Raw genomic sequence first — 19003 nt, 5'->3', positions numbered from 1 at the left:
ACAAAAGAGACAGTGCCAGAGATATCCAGCCCACCTAGGAGGCTGTCAGGGCAAACACAAGCCCTAAGCCATCTCTCATACCTGAGCAATATGTTCTGCTCTTTGGGACCTGGGCATTATTCTTGAGCCTCTTGCTCGGTCAGGACTCAGTAAATATGAGCTCTTATTTTGCCTTCCCTGTCCTTGCCTAATTTAACACTCCCTCATCCCCAAACTCACAGGGCCAACTTCTCCATTCAGACCCTATGTTCATGCCTGTGTTCTTGCATTTTTTTGAACTCGTGGTTGAGTTATTTGCTTTAAGACTGACTTCTCAGCTGAACAGGGAACAGGAGCCACGTGGGGCTGACATTTGTATTTATAGCCCTGAGCTCAACATCTGATGCACATAGTAGGGTCACACACCTTCTTAACCTGAATGTTTCTCAGTAGTTACATTTAACCTATGCAGAGAAATAAAATGTGAATAATAATCTTTTGCCAACCTAAATACCCCGTGCTGGACAAAACCCACAACTGGCAGGATTATGCTTCATTTAAAATAAAGGCTAGGAATGACTATGAGAAATCCACTTGCCCCTGTTAGGATGCCATTATCAAAAAACAAGTGTTGCTAAGGATGTGGAGAAACGCACCCTCATGCATTGTTGGTAGGAATGTAAAGTGTATGTACTTTATAGAATAGTATCGTGATTCCTCAGAAAATTAAAAATTGAACTAACATATGATCCAACAATACTACTTCTGAATATTAATCCAAAAGAATTGAGAAATGGATCTTAAAAAGATACCTGCACTCAGTTCATTGAAGCATGATTCATAATAGCCAAGAGGTGGAAACAACCTAACTCTCCATCAACACACAAGTGAATAGTGAAAATCCGTATGTAAACAAAATGGAATACTATTCAGCCTTTTCAAAGGAAGGAAATTCTGCCATATGCAACAACATGGATGAACTCTAAGGTCATGATGCTAAGTGAAATAAGCCAGGGACAGAAGGATTGCATGATTCCACTTTTATAAGGCATCTAAAGTTGCTGAACTTATATAAGCAAAGAGTAAAAAGTTGGTCAGTAGGGTCTTGGAGGGAGGAGGAATGGGGAATTGCTATTCAACGGGAATGCCATTTCATTATGCAAGATGATTAGGTTCTAGACAGCTACCAGGCAGGAACATGCCTATAGCTAATGATACTGTATTGCACATTTAACAAATTCCTTAAGAAGGTAATTCCCTTGTTAAGAGTTCTTACCACAATAAAATTTTAAATAAGTAGATAAATGCAAGACAAAAAGATAAAATAAAGGGTAGAAGGAAAGCAAATTGTTAAAATGGTATGAAATATAAAAAAAGTAAGTATAAAGTATCCATAAGCATATTCTTTCAAAATAAATAAGACTCATCTGTTTTTAAAAGCAAACAAATCCCAGTCCTGAATCTCCACCACCATAACACACACTTGCAGAGCAAGATGCTGTGGTGGGTTTATGGGGTGCACGGGCCCTCTAGTTTGCACATGAGACGTCACTGGAATCTTAGGCCTTTTTCAGTGACAACCTTCCCCATTTTGTTTTTGCAAGTTTAGCAAAATGTTTTTGTAAACATTTGTTTGGGGAGGATTTGTTTCAGAAATTCAAAAGTGTTTAAATGCATGTTTTCCCAGGACCAATCTCCCATCCACGCAGAGAAAGGCATCCCCTCTCTGTGCACTTATAAGGAGAATCGGGGGGCAGGGGATTAGCTTGAAATATCCAGAGATGAGGAGTGGAGAACTGCAACACCCTGCTCAAGCACAGTGTTTGAGGTCTCACCCCCTCATCCATGCCACCCCTCAGCTCCTTGCCTCAAACTAAGTTTGGTCTTGAACCTCTTAGGTTCTTCACCCTCCCCCAGCCCCACACTCCACACTCTAAAAAAACTTCATCTGGCTTGTTCCCTTCTTCAGAGTTTGAAGAATGGGAGAGAATGGAGCAGACCTAGAGAAACTAGGAGAAAGGGGCAAAATTCAAGATGGTCTAGGAAATCCATAATCAGGTCATATATAGAAAACAATGTTGGGAAGACTAAATAGAAAGATTGGGAGAGAAACTTGAGCAGGAAAAGGTGAAGGGAGAATTTCTAAGAGGGGTTGAGTAGGAAGGCCCTGGAGGGAAGGAAAGACAGAAGAAAGGAGATTCTTGCATCAAGCAGGGAACTGTGTGACCATGACAGCTATGTTGGGAGGGGAGCCCAGTACTCCTTTTTGATGGCTGCCTGAACTGTCTTCCCAACACATTGCTGCTCTGATCACAAGCCACAGGAGACTACTGGCAGACAAGGTTTCCATCAGCATAAATTACACTACCTTATCTGTAAACTACAAACACAGGACAAGTCACTCTTATCTCTCTCCAGTGAAAAACCAGGGGACACACGGGCTCTAGATTCATTAATTCTTTATAGCATCATTAATTCTGCTTATATTTTTGAGCACCAGTAACAACAACAGGCACAGAAGATAAAAAGACTTTTATCTAATGTTAACACATGCATTGATCTCTAAGTCCTGACCTCTGATTGGCTGATTCTATGAACTCTGTGAGTCATTTCTTCTTTGTAAATTTCCCTATGTGTAAAATAAAGGTTTTAAAGTTGATGAGTCTCAACTTTCATCCAAGCTTTCATCCATGCTCTATGAGTTTGGATTGCTAAATCAGCTAGCAAGCCACAGGCTCAGACAATGCTTTTTTTTTTTCTTTTTAATTTGTTGCTGTCATTTAAAAATTAAGCGTGTTACTAAAAATTCAGCTTTCTGTTCATCTTAAAATATCACTAGCTCTGGCAACACTGGGCCACACTCTTGCTTGGCAACCATTGCTGGGAGGTGGACTTCCCTTGAGGTGCAGTATATGCTATGCAGTCCTGTTCTGCTCATGTATAGCTGTTGGACCCTATGGACACTTGAATTTTCAACCCTCTCTCAAGTGGCTGGAGGTAGCTGGAAGCTACTCAAGTGGAAGCAGGACAAGGCCTGCAGGGCCCAGCAAGTCAGAAAAAGTTCCAAGAATAAAGATAACTCTAGAGAGTAGTCCAGACCCTAGGAGTTGAGGGTACTGGATACACCACTTCAAAATGTGCCTCTTCAGCATGAGGATTATTTTGAGTTAATAGCCACTTGAGAACTTGCAGACAAAAGAAAAAGTCTAAAGCAATGAATGCATACGTTTTCCTTATGTACAGGAAATGTACATTTATTAGGGAAATTTTCATTAAGAAGAGGACTCTTAACAACCTGTATTAGTGGAGAAGACCTCCAGTAAAACCTACACAAAAGAGTTGCTTATAGCCAGGCATGGTGGTGCAATCCTGTAATCCCAGCAACAGAAGGATTGAGAGTTCAAAGCCAGCCTCAGCAACAGTGAGGCACTAAGCAACTCAGGGACCTTGTCTCTAAATAAAATACAAAAACGGGCTGGGGATGTGGCTCAGTGGTTGAGTACCCCTGAATTCAATCCCCAGTACCCTCACCCACAAAAAAAGAGTTGCTTACAGCTCTTCCTGATCACATTCCCATAACTTGCTTCCCTGACCCAAAAACCAATCCTTTTTCCTTTAACCTAAAATGGTATATAAACCCAAGTTCTAACCAGCCCTTTGTCTTGCTCATTGCTAGGTGCTCCCATGTGTACATGTGCTCCCAAGAAGTACACATGTTAATACACATCTGCTTATTTTCTCTTGTAAATCTGCCATTGGCCGGTAGATTGTATAAGGCCCCAGTTGGAGAACCTGAGCTGGGTTCAGGCAAAGATCTTGTCTCTCTCCTGCAGCGTCCAGCTGAAAGAGAGAAGTGCCTCTGAAAGCCTTCTGAGTAGTACACTCTGCTGCTAGACTTAAAGAAAACTAACAAAGGAGCATGCTTCCCCAGTGAGCAAGTGTATTGTCAAAGGAGCTAGCCCTGTGCACAGGAACACCATTACTCCATGCCAGAAAAAAAACAGGTCGATGTCCTTTCAGAACCTAGTCAGTTAATCACATATTTCTAGGAAAACTGCCAGAGACCATGAATTAAGATCCAACTCTCCAGGCCCATCCTTAGCAGAGTGAGTGAATTCAACTGCAGAGATGTATGAGTATTATTATTATTATTATTATTATTATCACATTTATATTTTTATATATTTTAGCTAATGCTAAATATCTTCTCTGAGACACTATGACAAGTACTTTACATACTCTTCCCACATTTAATCTATGAAATAACTCCATTTTGCAAAAGAGAAAACTTGAGACTCAGAAAGATTAAGTAACTACAGTCCACTAGGTCATCGGTAGCAGATCTTCAACTGTATGTGTCTCATGCTGAATGCTATGGTCCCCCTTTCAGGTTCTGGCCTTAAAAGTCACCATCTTGCTGCCTTGAATAATCAACACCTGTCCTGGACTTAGCTGAGTGTCAGAATGAGACACCTTCACCCAACGTTCTATGCTAGTTCTCTTTCGAAAGTAGTCTCATCTCCTTGGAAAGGAATAGAGGCAAGAAAAAGAAGTAAAAGAAGAATGAGCAGACAAACGGCAAATGAACTGGAAAATATATATATATTAAGCCAGGCTTAGCTGAATTCAGTTATTTTAAGACATCACCGTGATCTGTATCTAGAACAAAACAAGTGTTTGTACCTTTTACAAGCTAACTGAGCTTGTGCCATTGTATTCTTTCCAGAAATTGCATACCTTGAGTTTAATCTTGAGGACACATTTAAAAAAAAACCCAGATTGAGAGTCATTTCACACAAAGAATTGCACAGTACTGCTCATAAGTATCAAGGTCACAAAATATAAAGACTAAGCAATCAGTCCAGATTAAAGGAGACTAAAAAGTCTTGAGCTAAATACAGTATGAAATCCTGGATTAGATCCTGGATCCCAAGAAAGTGCTCATTAATGGACAATTAATGAAAATTAAATGAGGTCTATAGATAAGACAGTAATACCAATGTTAATTTCTTGATTTGGGTCATTGTATCATGATTATTATAGAAGTCCACATTTAGGGAAACTGGGTGAAGGGTGTGTGAAAATCCTTTATTCTATTTTTCCAGACTTTAAGCAATTACATCAAAATGAAAAATTTAAAACAATTTTTAAGAGCTACAGGGGAGCATTGGAGAGGAGCACAGAAGTCACCTTTGTCGAGCTGAAGTAGGCCTTCAGAAAGTATGTGGTGAGCCCAACTACTGGGTTGAGTATTTGGTCTCAAACCAAACCTTGACAGACGATGACAGAATTATTTATAACAGAACAACTAGGACATTTCTGTTTGGGGAGCTTTGACACAGTGTGGTCACAGTGACAGAGACAGATTTTAGAAATAATTTTGAAATGCTTGATCTAAAAAAAAAATGCATAGAGACACATTTAATGCCCACAGGTGTCAAAAGCTGCTATTTCTAATCAGAATCAAATTTATCTCCAAGATTCAGTGTTTAATTATAATAGAAACTTTTAAAAAGAGAAATATCCCAATATGATAGATCTAAAGTGACACAATCCACCCTTTTACTACTTATCATTCCCATCTTTCATTCTTGCAAGATTTAGAATTTTAGGGTCATTAAGTGATGAAGATAGTCTGATTCAAGTGGGACTATTTCTTAGGATTTATTCATGCAACCCATCTAAGTCGGAGCAGGATCCACGACAGAGATTATAATATAAAGAGTATGGACTTCTGATCTCTCTGCTTTGTCAAGATGTTCATCTATGCTGCTTGTGTCAGCATACCTGCCGGAGGAAAATTCAGAAGCAAATATCTTACATTTTTAAAAATGTAATGGCCAGCGATCCTGAATCCTAAGGGGTTTCCTTTCAATACTCTCTTTTGTTTAGAGGTTCAGATAAAAGATACCAAGGAGAAAGCTATCCACTACTTGTATTGATAACTGAAATGAACTTGGCATTTACATCTGATCCAAAGCATCCTGGGAGGTGCCTTTTGCCTCTGGTCTTGTTCTTCCTCTCCAGTATTGCAATAGGTGCCAGAAATAGAAAGGTGAGCGAGACAAAGCCCCTGCCTTCAAGGACATCATAACCAGAAGTGAAAGAGAGACAACTAAGGAAATAACTATGGTCCTGTTAAAGTGGCACTAAAGTAGAAGCAGGTTGAGGTCTCTGGAGGGGAGAGGCACTTAATTCTGCCTGGACAAGTAGAGGAAGCCTTCACAGAAAAGTTAAAGCTTGTGCAGAGAGCCCTGCAGAAACAAGTGAGAAAAAGTTACAGAGAGATGGTAACTCAGGACAGGGAGGCTCTGAGGGCAAACATCTTTGGGGAAGAGGGAGAGGAAAATCCAACATACCTGAAGGATACTTGTGGGGCAGTGTCAAGTGTTGAGACTGGGAGGTAGTTTAGAGCCACAGTGGGAAGACTCTTACATTCTTTTAAGGAATAATGTTTTCAGGAATCACTGACATAGTTTCTTGTTGAAATTTAGAATCACATTTCTGAATTTAAAAGCATTTTCAGTAGTAGAAACATCATCCGAAACTGTCACAACAAACAATTATTAAATATCTACTATTCTGAGCTCAAGGTCAATATATTAGTCTGTTCATTGCAAGCAAACATTCTTAGAGGAAACAAGGAATTTAAATTTCTCATGATAGGTTTTTTCCAACTGGATTATAAAAATCATTCTTCTGAACATGCTTTCTAAATTAAGAAAATGCAAACAAAGTATGCATTATTTTTTAATCTAATTCATATTAAATACTATTAGGTTTATTTTAGGTCAATATATGACACTATATTTTCCATTAATTTTTTTTTTCACTCTTTATAATGCATTCAGGGCTCTGGTTCCAGGTACAATAGAGTAAACACAGTTGCTATAGTTTGGATCTTCAATGTCTCCAAAAGGCCCTTTTGTTGAAGACTTGGTCACCATTCTGGGTTCTACTGGAAAGTGGTGGAACCCTCAGAAGGTTAGGCCAAGTGTAAGGAATTTAGATCATTCAAGGATGCCCTTGAAGGGGATACTGGGACTCTAGTCCTTTCCTCTCTTTTATTGTTTCTTGACCACCAAGAGGTGAACAGGTCTCCTCTACCATGTTCTCCCACCATAGTGTACTATGCTGCCACAGGCCCAAAACAACAGGGTCAAGCAACTGCAGACTAAAACCTCAGAAACTGTGAGCCAACATAAATGTTTCCTCCTTATAATTCCATTACTTCAGGTAATTTGTCACCTTATGGAAAGCTAATGCACAATCCACACTCTCTCTCTCCCCTGACCACAACTACAAAACTTGAGCAGAATATTTGGAAGCCATTGGAGGACTCTGAAAAGTAACCAGCAGACTGACTGGAGAAGAAAACCAGAGTTAGGATTCCCAGCAAACCAGCAGTGAGGTTAGCCTTTTGTGGTCCTCTGATATCTTCGGCCTGGACTCCAGGCAGACTGCAACCCAAAAGGAGACAGCGATACAGGAGAGATCACCTCAGAAAAAACCCTCTGCTATCACTGTAACACAGGAAAAGGGTCTCCCGACAGTGGCAGCAGCAACAGTGGAGACCTGTTTGTACCTAGAATTGTGAAGGATTGGGGTGGACACTGCCTCTCTAGCTGGAAGAATTGTGATCGCAGGAGAGTGGGGGAAATCCCCGTTGCCTTTTTTGTCACTCTGTCCTCCCATCACTCAGTTCTACCAAGGAGCACAACAGAGTGAGATAACTAAAGCCACAACTTTCTAACTGCAGGACCACAGAGGGGACCCAGGGAACCAGAAAATACCAGGGAGATCATGGAGAGGGAGCATCTTTGAAAAGTAACTCCCTAAAATCATTTTGAACTCCTGAACCATGCATTCATGAATCTGATCCTAAGTAGCACACCAAAGACTTTGAGAACTGAACTTAGGCAACTTCCCAGATTAGAGTAGCTTCTCTGTGGCATGCAAATGAGACAAATTGAAATAACACTGTGAAGTTTTTGAAAATGAAATTGACATTAAAATCACAACCTCACACAAGACTGGTTAGAATCTGTCACCTGAACCTAATAGGGTTGATTGACTAGGAAGGTAAAAATATTCATATTACTTATAATATTTAAACAAGATTCAGAGTCTTATAATATTCAAAATGGCCAAGATAAAATCTAAAATTACTCAGCATATGAAAAACCAGAAAAATCTCTACTTACATTAGAAAAGAAAATCAACAGATATCAATTCCAAACTGACACAGAACTAGAGTATAATTAAAGGAGCAGTTAAAAAATTCATAGTGAAAAAAAAATAACTGATAAGTTAAAATACTAGAAAGAAATTTTAAATAAACAAGGCAGAAAGAGAAATAAGAACAAAACACAAGAAATGAACATAAAACAATGAAATGGTAAACCTAAATTCAAATATATCAATGATTATAATAAATGCAAATTGTCTAAACATATCTATTAAAAACAATCAGAATGGATTTTAAAATAATGACTTGGGATTGGGGTTGCAGCTCACTGGTTTAGCATTGCAAGGCTCTGAATTCAATATTTAACACCAAATATGAAATATTTAACACAAAAATGAAAAAAGAAAAAAAAAGGCAAATGATGCTATCTATAAGAAACTCCTTTCAAATACAATGTTATACATGAAGTAAATGATAGATAATACCAAGACAACACTAATCAAAATAAGCTGCAGTGACTACATTAATACCAGATAAAATAAACTTCCAAGCCAAGACAATTACCAGTAACCAAGAAAGATATTACATAACAATAAGAGGATTAATTTGTCAAAAGTATGTAACAATACTGAATGTACATATACCTAACAACAGAGCTTCAAAATACATTAGGGAAAGATTGACAAAACAGGATAAATAGACACAACTATAATTACAACTGAAGATATCAATGCTGCTCTATTAGTAACCTATAGAACAAAGAAACAAAGATCAATAATAATATAGAATATCAATCACTTGGATCTAATTGACAATTATAGAACACATTACTCAACAAAAACTAAGCACACTCATGCCAATGGGCCATTCCACAAGAATATATTCTGGGTCATAAAATAAAGTTTAACAAATTGAAATTATACAAACTATGTTCTGTCACTATAATGTAATTAACCTAGATCTCAATTATAGAAAATTACAGAAAAGTTTCAATCACTTAGAAATTAAGTAATATATTTGTAAATAATCACAGATCAAAGAGGAAGTCTCAAAACAATTTAGAAGTATTTTCAATTGGATGAAAATGAAAATGGAAATACAACATAACCAGGTTTTCAGGATGCAGCCAAAAGTATGCTTGAAAGGCAATGCATGGCATTAAAATACTTATATTAAAAAATAAATAAAGGCCTTAAATCAATAATCTAAGCTCAAGAAACTAGCAAAAGAAGAGCAAACTAAATCCACAGCAAGCAGTAGAAAAAGAAATACTAAGGGTAAGAAATAGAGTTGAATTTGAAAATAGAAAGATAATAGAGAAAACCTATGAAACCAAAGCTGATCCTCATGACTAATAGTAAAAAGGGAGAAGACAAACTAACAAAATCGGGAATAAAATAAGGGCAATTACTACAGATCTCACAGACATTAAAATTATAGAAAAGGAATCCTACACATTGAGGTCTCATAGACTATTTGAGATAGTTTTGACTAGCAGTGTCACTTCCATGGAAGTTTCTTTTAGCAATAACAGGCACATTATGGGCATCCTTTTTGGAATGTGTAGAAATTGGGGAAAAAGTGGTTTCTTGTAGACTCTTTTTTTTTAATTTTTTTTTATTGGTTGTTCAAAACATTGCAAAGCTCTTGACATATCATATTTCATACATTAGATTCAAGTGGGTTATGAACTCCCATTTTTACCCCAAATACAGATTGCAGAATCACATCGGTTACACATCCACATTTTTACATAATGCCCTATTAGTAACTGTTGTATTCTGCTACCTTTCCTATCCTCTTCTATCCCCCCCTCCCCTCTCTTGTAGACTCTTAAGCAACCATAGCAAGAGTAAAGGGGAGAGTGAGGAAAGCCTAACCTAAGGTGGATTGGATGGAAGAGAATGCCTCCTATCAATAAAGATTTATTAAGAAGTAGAATCAAGACAGGTGCAGTGGCACACACCTGTAATCCCAGCAGTTCTGAAGCTGAGGCAGGAGGGTCATGAGTTCAAAGCTAGCCTCAGCAATTTTTTGAGGCCCTAAGCAACTCAGAGAGACCCTGTCTCTAAATAAAATACAAAAAGGGCTGGGGATGTGGCTCAGTGGTTAAAGCACCCTTGTATTCAATCCCTGGTACCAAAAAAGAATTAGAAATAAGAGTACTTCATAACTAATTGTATGGCGGGGGCAAGAGATGATGAAGAACAAAGGATAATGGCACAATATCTCATTTAGTAGACCAAGCAGGTCATTGTGCTTTATCTCAGACAGGGACTAGGGAAAAGAAGCTGGGTAGAGTTGGGGGAAATGGAGTTCAATTTTGACCACGGTCCATCTAAGGATTCTGGGGGACATCTTTGGAGAAGTGTCTCTTGAGCAATTGGAAGCATGGGTCCAGGCTCAAATAGAATATTGGAAAGCAGGGGCATACAGACTGTAGCTCAAATCATGGAATTGTATGGTCTTGCCAAGGAATAAGTATTAAGATGGAAAAAGAAAGCCAAAGTTGGGGGCTTGGGTCAAGTAAAACAGGAAGCATAAAGGAGAAACAATGCAGGGTCATTGATGAATGGATCAAAGAATATCTTTGATCAGAGTTAAGAGGAGAAGCAGAAAAGCACAATGCCTTTAGCAGACAACAGAAGAGAATAACTCCTAAGAAACAGTCCTCAGTGTCCTTTCTCTAGTTTCCTTTCTAAACCAACACCAAATAAATTCACTAATGAACACGTACATGTCCTGTGCCTAGTGTTTCAGGAAAACTCCTTCATTTCAGGACTAGTCATACGCACATAAAGCAAGCAAAAAACAAAACTATAAACAATAAAAAAAGAAAGCACCATATGAATGATGATCAGAAGTCAAAGGGCACTGGACGTGGTGGTGAACACCTGTAATCCCAGTGGCTTGGGAAGCTGAGGCAGGAGGATCGAGAGTGAGTTCAAAGCCAGCCTCAGCAAAAACGAGGCACTGAGCAACTCAGTGAGAGCCTGTCTCTAAATAAAATATAAAATAGAACTGGGATATTGGTCAGTGGTTGAGTGCCCCTGAGTTCAATCCCTGGTAACTCCCCCTGCCCCCCCCAAAAAAGTCAAAGGACATAGGTCAAAGTATTCCTAAGTACTATGAATGGAGAAGAAAGGGAAAAAATTAGCATTTACTGATATAAACTGTAAAGGTGTTTATGCAGAAGCTTTATAAGGCCTGAGAAGAAGGTCTGGGAGTGGATAAGTGAGATGTTAAGGGGGAAAAAGAAAGAGGAAGGGTCTTGCCTCGTTTTCCTGATTCCTTTTTCTTTTCTCATTTTATACCCTGTATACACACACACACACACACACACACACACACACACACCATCTTATCAGAAAGAAGTAAACAGAGGAGGAGAGGGAGGGGAGTAGTCACAATATCAATCATCCAATTCTATTGCTTTTTCATTTTGAACTAAATACATATTGTAAACTGCTGCTAATCATTTTTATCAAATAAAAATACTTTAATAATTTTTAAAACTTTACATAATTAATACCCTGTTATGATCCTCAAACAAAATTTGGGGGAAATTTAAAGTTATTTTAAATAAGTTGATTGTATGTTATACTATCCGTGGGAGGACACAACTGAATCGAGGGCAAACACGACCCATAGCTATGTTTTATTCAGCACCCAAAACAGTTTTTACCATTACAGGATTAGTTGACAACATTTTACAATTGACAGTTTTCACATAAAGTCCCAGATTTCCACCTTCCACTGTGAAATCAGAAAATCTGACAACACTAGCCCTCCATTCTGAACGGCACAAATCTATCGGGGCTGAGTAGTGACTGCTCTTTCTAGACAGGGTTAATTATGTACCTCACCTGCCAGCTCTGCAAGTGTCTGAGTTTGTTACCTTTAATCCAGATCATTGCTTCAGGCCATTTCATGGCTTGTTTGAGCATTTTCAGTCAGTAAACTAAAATGCATTTCATAGTTCTTTCCAAGATTCTTTTGAAAGAACTACAATAATCTATTTCTGATCATGAGTATCAATTAGCAATGGACGTTACAATGATAAAATAGCTCTCTGAAATGGATCACTAGCTGAGACATTGCTGAATAGCTATAAGATCATAACAAAGTCTCTTTCCCTCTCAGGGCCTCATCTGTAAAATGGGATACCTGACCAAATGTCTTCAGGTTCCATTCAGGGCTAATGCTCCATGAAGCTCCATGACTATGAAGAGTGCTAGGAGGCAGCGTTTTGAAGCTAATGATGCAGGAGCTTGAGGGTTCCTCAATCAATAAAATTTTCATACATAAGATATTTTACCAAAATTGGTTGGGATCCTTCTCTTTCTACTCTGGCTTCTCACTAATGTCAGGACTTGTTTTTGTTTGTTTGTATTGTTTTAGAGATTGAACATCAAAATGTTCATTTGTATTGTTTTGATGCTAGAGATTGAACCCAGGGGCATTTTACACTGAGCTAAGTCTACAGCCCTTCTTCTTCTTCTTCTTCTTCTTCTTTTTTTTTTTTTTTTTAATTTTGACACAAAGTATCACTAAGTTGCTTAGGAACTTTTCTTGCTTGCTGAGGCTGGACTTGAAGTACAAACTTCCTGCCTCAGCCTCCTGAGTCACTAGGATTACAAGCATAATGCCACCCCACCTGGCTCATGTCAGGGTTTGTTTTGTGTTTTACATTTTTTGTTCTGTTGCTGTTGTTGTTGTTGTTGTTTTCTTAAAGAGAATCCCCTTAATTGTACAAGAATTGAGAAAACCTGAATGTGCCCTGTACAATACAGATAATTATAACAACTGTGGCATCAAACTAGAAAATTGTTTTTAAGTAGTGTATAAACCACATTGGGTATTTCGCTGGGAATTAATTAACAAATTTTTATCTTAGAAGTTAAGAAACATCTGGATTTCTTTTGAGATTCAGTTTAATACACCCCTTCTTCAGGGCTTCCCTGAAACTTTATGTTTGTTACTGGTTAAATAATTGTAAGCTTCATAAGAAGAGGAATCGTGTCTTTTCTATGAACCTTTGCATGGCACATATTGCAATGCCTGGCACATAGCAAGTACCTAATAAATATTGCTGAATTAATAATTTAATTTATGAAGACCTATTATGCTTTTAGCTAATATACCCCATGTCTTTCCATGAAGATTTTGAGCCTTAGTGCCTATTCTGAGCCAAGCACTGAAAGTTACAAGCTCATGGAGAAGACCACTGAAATTGTCTTACCAATTGATTTGAATGCACAGAACATGAGGTGCTTGTTGGCATGGTCACCTCTGACTCAGCAGAGGAAATGGAAGCTGAAATTCATTTACAAAGGGAGGGCTAACCAATGCTGAGATCATGGGAGACCCTTCTTTGCTTGCAATGTGCTGTGCCCTATTTAAAAGAGACTGAAAGGGCCAGAGTGCAGACTTTAAAGGCCCACATAGACCATCTGTTTCCCTTAATTGGGGACAGATAAGTCCTCCATTGGAGCACCTTGACAAATAAATTGAATGCTCCTATTCTAAGGTCAAACCTTTTCCATTTCTCTGAATTATAATTATAGAGACCAGCATACAAACTCTGAGCTCCTCAAACGTCTGCCTTCTTTTGCCACATCCCATAGTCCACAAGCTCTCCTTCCTGCCCGCTTCCTCCAGTGCTCGATATTTTCTCAAATGGCAGCATCAGGAGCAAAATCGGCAGATGGGGAGAAGATTATATACAGAAGAAGGACAATAAAGGTTGGGAAGAAAGAGAAAGAAAAAATGCCCATGAGTCTGGCAAAAGAATAATAAAAACTACTAGGAAAAAAAATAAAAAAGAAGGGTAATTAATAAAAGAGAGTAATAGGGCAGTGACAAACTAATTAGATAATCTCATAAAACTGAGACTTCCCAAAGGAAATGGACGGTGAATGAACTTTGGAGCAAAGAGAATTCTGTGCTCCTATTGTGAACACCTATCAGAATAAATAAGTCACTCGGGTAAAAGAATAGGCAATTCCTTGCTCCTTGGGTGGCTATTTGTAATTGTTTTTTTTAATCCACTACAACCAGTTGCCATGGGTCTCCTGTCCTTGTCTGGAGTAGCAAAGGGACATAGGTGATGTTGACAGTGGCATGCCATGACAAGCTTTCATTTTGTTTTCCTCAAGCTCTGTGGGTGCTCTGCACCTCAAATTCCCAGTGCTATGCTAGATAATGAGGAAAATTATTGGCCTAACCAGGTCCTCTAATTTTTTTTCCCCACTCATGGCTTGAGCCCTCATTAATTTCCTTTTCTCATTAAGAGAAAAATCAAGGAGTGAGAATTAAACACCTCCTGATTTATTATCCTACTGAAAATGGGAAGTGGAGAGTCATGGGGTGGAACCAAATGAAGAGCCTGGGGACAAGTGAGCATTACAGGGTACCACATCGGCATGCAGGGGCCACACTCCTCTTACCTCTGGAGGAAAATGGAGAGCAATTGAACATCCAGAAATACTTTGAGTCTCTACACTTAGGATCAGTGTTATAACATCAGGTATCTTCTCCCAGTGGAGATAATAGGCCCCCCAATTACACTGGGTTTCTCCTCTATTCAAGCTTTTGAACTAGCCTTTAAAAATCATTCCCAGCACTCTGTTATATATCTACCCCCACAGACACTACTCCTCGGGTACAGAGGTTGCATCCATCTCATTTGTTACTCCCCTATTAAATGACAGGCTTGTAGCCAGTGCTCACAAAGGAATGCAGAGAGCGAAGGAAGGCATGCATGCTGAGATGACTGGTTACCCTTAATTTATATGACCGTGTGCATTTGGGAAGGTGGTACCAGGGATTGAACTCAGGGGCACTCAACCGCTGAGCCGCATCCCCGCAGCCCTATTTGGTATTTTATTTAAAGATAGGGTCTCACTGAGTTGCTTAGCACCTTGATTTTTGCTAAGGCTGGCTTTGAATTCATAATCCTCCTGCCTCAGCCTCCAAGCTGCTGGGATTACAAGCATGTACCACTTGCTTATATGCTGACTGTGTGTATTTTTAATAAATACTGCCTCACTCCAAAAATGAAATAAAAAAACATTGTAAGGCAAGTCTTCAAAAAAATAAATGAATAAATAAGCCAGCACTTCCAATTGGAAATATACCCAAAATATTGGAGGCAGAAATTTGAACTTATATTTATAATAATCAAAAGATGGAAACAACCCAAATGTCTGTCAGTATATGAGTGGATAAAGAAAATATGGCCTATATTGGAATATTATTTCATCTTAAAAAGTAAAGGAATTCTGCTATGTGCTACCACATGGATGAACGTCAAGGACATTATACTAAATGAAATAAACCAGACACAAAAAAAGACAAATTGCATGACCCACCTACATGAAGTACCCAGAACAGTTAGGTTCAGAGAGACTGGGAGAAAACGGTACTGATTAGAGCTATCAGTCATTAAAGGCTGACTACAGAGTTTCACTTTGGGATGATGGAAAAGTTCTGGAGCTGGATAGCAGCGATTGTTATACAACAATGTATGTCCTTAGTGTGTTAACATTCCTGATTCAGCCAAGAGAACATTAACATTGCTTATACAATTTGCAACTAATTCTATGTGACAAAGAGGGTACCGCTGATTGGTTACACAGCTCAAGGGAACATTGGCTGGCATGCCCTTCCTTGCTGTGCACAGCAGCCCTTTACTCCAGGTGGACCTGTAAGTACCCATACCTGCCTCCCAAGCTTCCAAGGCTGGAAGTTATAGGAGAAACTTCCCATGGAAAGAGGCAACTGGATGTTTTTTCTCCAGCTCTCTTCCACTGATTTGCATACCCGTCTGAGGACTACTAGATATTGCAGACTAGCCCCCAAGAGACAAAAAGGCAATAAACCTACTCATAATCACTCTTTCTGGATGAGGAGCAGTGTTCCACAGGAATCCAGAACCCTGCGTTACAGATGGAAGGATCTGGTTTAAATTGTGTTTCTCCATATCAGTAGTTGTGTGACTCTGGGCCAGTCACAAGTGAGCCTCAGTTTTCTCATCTATACAATAGGAATAATGTCAGGCGCAGTAATGCACACCCGTAATCCCAGCGGCTCTGGAGCACAAGGCAGGAGGATTTCAAGTTCAAAGCCAGCCTCAGCAACTTAGCGAGGCCCTCAGCAAATCAGTAAGATCCTGTCTCTAAATAAAATCCAAAAAAGGAGCTTTGGATGTGACTCAGTGGTTAAGCGCCCCTGGGTTTATCTCTGGTACCAAACAAAATTAAAAATTTAAAAATAGGAATAATATGGTCCCTAACTCAACAATAGTTCTGATGTTTAAAGGAACTAAGTGTTTAACAATATGTAGAATAGAATAAATATTCATTAAGCATGATTTCATGTAAGAGATACATTGATGGTCACATGCCATTATATGCCCTCTACAATCTGAACCTTGCACTCACCAAACAGCCTGAAGGAACCTCGGGAGTGAGCAGAAAAGCTAGGAGGAGTTTAAATAGAGCTCTCCAGGGAGATGCATAGTTCTCAAAGAATCCTTTTCACTGTTTTTCTGGTCCTTCAACTCCTTACTTAATTTGGAGTAGTTTGTCTCTTTGATGATCGATATATACCTTTTTCTCAGACCAACTAAAATGTTCATTCAATGATGTTTAGGAAATTTCTTGAGACCCATGAATCCAAAGGGCTTTTGACTATCTTAATATAATGTAAAATAAACAGAAAACCCCTGAAGTAGAGCTACAGGATAAAACACTACAGAAACTCACCAAAAGCAAGTTACCTCCAACAGTGTGATGATCTGGTTGACTGTAGATTGTACAATAATTCTTCTGCTTCCATGAATTCAACCCAATTAGACGCTCATACTCAATTTGATAATGTTAAATTGAACTCACTAACAATTATTATTTTCTTAATTTTAATCACTCAGGTGCATCTTCTCATAACCTGGAGGAATTTATAAAAAGGTAAGTGGAAAATGGATCTAAGAAATTGCTTTTGGTTTCTCATTTTGAAAAAGGAATGAAAACTCTCTGTTGCTACCTGATAATCAATTCTACTGAGCATCAATAACTCATTAGTCATTATCCAAACACAAGTATATCGCTTCTCAGACCAGTGAGCATAGGAAGTGATTAATTTATGTAGGTTTCTCAAAGAAGGAGCATAAAAATGCATACAAATTAGGTAAAACTTAGGTACAACAGAAGTAACTAAAAAGAAAAAAAATTATGTCATATTCTTGCTTTATGAATAAGAAAATATTTTTGTGTCATTTTAGGCTTAAAATTCACAAGTGAGGACCTGAATGGAAGTCTTAGGAAGCTTTGCCCTTTTGAAGTTGACTATAGGACCACACTATTAGGATGTCCTTGAGCCCGGACATAAGTCACCCAGGTTACTCATGTGCTTATTAATGACAAAGGACTTTGAAAGATGCTAAGAAGATGGTGGTGTGCCTATATATCTGGGATTCCCAATGCACTCCTTTTAATGTGGTATTTTTCTAATGGCAAAGTGGGCTAAAGGTTGTAGAGAAGAAGGGAAATGGGAACAGTGATTGGCCATACCAGAATGAAAGAGAAATAGAGGAAAGCTTACCAAGAGAGCATTCACTGTATTTCTGGGTCTGACATAGTACCCAGCCCATCGTAGACATACAACAGATATTAGTCATTTGAATCAATGAGTCTCTTTTTGTTTCTTTGCACCTTGAAGAAAATAGAAATATCTGCCAGAATGCCCTCAAATCAAGCTGTACCTTTTGAATTTTTCAGTCCATTTCAAGGGCACCCTTCTTTCAAGGTGGTCTTCATTGGTCTCATTTTCTCATTATAAATGATATCAAGGTCATGAGCCTAAATAAAGTACCCCATGGCAGTCATCTAACCGCCAGAAGGCAACAAAGGCCCATAGAAGGACATATCCTTTCAATATTTGCCCCTTTAAAAGAGAGAGAGAGAGAGAGAGAGAGAGAGAGAGAGAGAGAGAGAGAGAGAGAGAGAGAAATCACACAAAGATTTCCCCCCAGGCCCAGCCTGTCTCTGATTGCAAAGCTCAGTGTCTGACACTCAGATTCTATCTATGGCTTCTCAGCTTGTCTAGGAACCAACTATTGGACCATCCAGCCATTGTCATGTATGCCATGATTGGAAATGATGTCTGCAATGGGTGAGTTATTGAGAAAGAAAATTTTTCAGAAGTTTTTGGGTCCCCTCTTTCCAACCCCATTCAACGCCAACTCCATTCCATTATCGTGGCTTGCTATTAATGAATTTCTCTATCTTAGAAGCCAGTCCTAGATCTGTGAAATCAATAGAAGCAACCTGTGAGCTGAAAGCCCCTTTTGAAAGTACTGTAACTGATCCATTAATGCACAATTCTGAGGTTACAACAAATTGGTGTGTCAGGACCAATCATGAGTTATAGCACAAGAAATATGATACTCCTAACCACGAATCCCAGATTGAAAACTGATGACTTTTTAAATAAAATGAAGCATAGTTATCCCATAATAACACCTGTCTCACTCATATTCTGATTACTTTCTTGTGTGGAAGAGACAGCATAGACTTATACTATTTGCAAAGAAGATGCATATAACTCATAGCCAATCCTAAATATGGATCAACCCATGACCCATAGTAGGAAAAAAAAAGTAGTTTTGCTAAAATGCTAATAACAGTAATGATTTCAAAATGTTAAATGACTTACTTCCCTCTCTACATTTGGGGAGGTTTATAAAAATATGCATATTCCTCTAAGAATATGCTATGTGAGTGCCATCTGGCCTGTAATTATAGCCCAAAATAAATAAATAAAAGGTGAAATAGG

General features: G+C 38.6%; 1 protein-coding gene across 2 annotated transcripts in view; it reads left to right on the top strand.

The window, feature by feature from the left end:
* Aoah (acyloxyacyl hydrolase) overlaps positions 1 to 19003 on the top strand; it is a 203312-nt gene that overhangs the window by 151880 nt on the left and 32429 nt on the right. For both annotated transcript variants that reach the window (XM_076864004.2, XM_076864014.2), the window contains 2 exons: positions 17100 to 17136; positions 18266 to 18340. In XM_076864004.2, coding sequence (XP_076720119.1) covers positions 17100 to 17136; positions 18266 to 18340 — 112 coding nt within the window. The remainder of the gene's footprint in view (positions 1 to 17099; positions 17137 to 18265; positions 18341 to 19003) is intronic.

Source organism: Callospermophilus lateralis, chromosome 1 (assembly GCF_048772815.1).
Source record: "Callospermophilus lateralis isolate mCalLat2 chromosome 1, mCalLat2.hap1, whole genome shotgun sequence".
In the NCBI taxonomy this organism is placed as follows: Eukaryota; Metazoa; Chordata; class Mammalia; order Rodentia; family Sciuridae; genus Callospermophilus; species Callospermophilus lateralis.
Note: the sequence above shows the minus strand (reverse complement) of the source record. Positions and strands in the feature narration are given on the sequence as shown.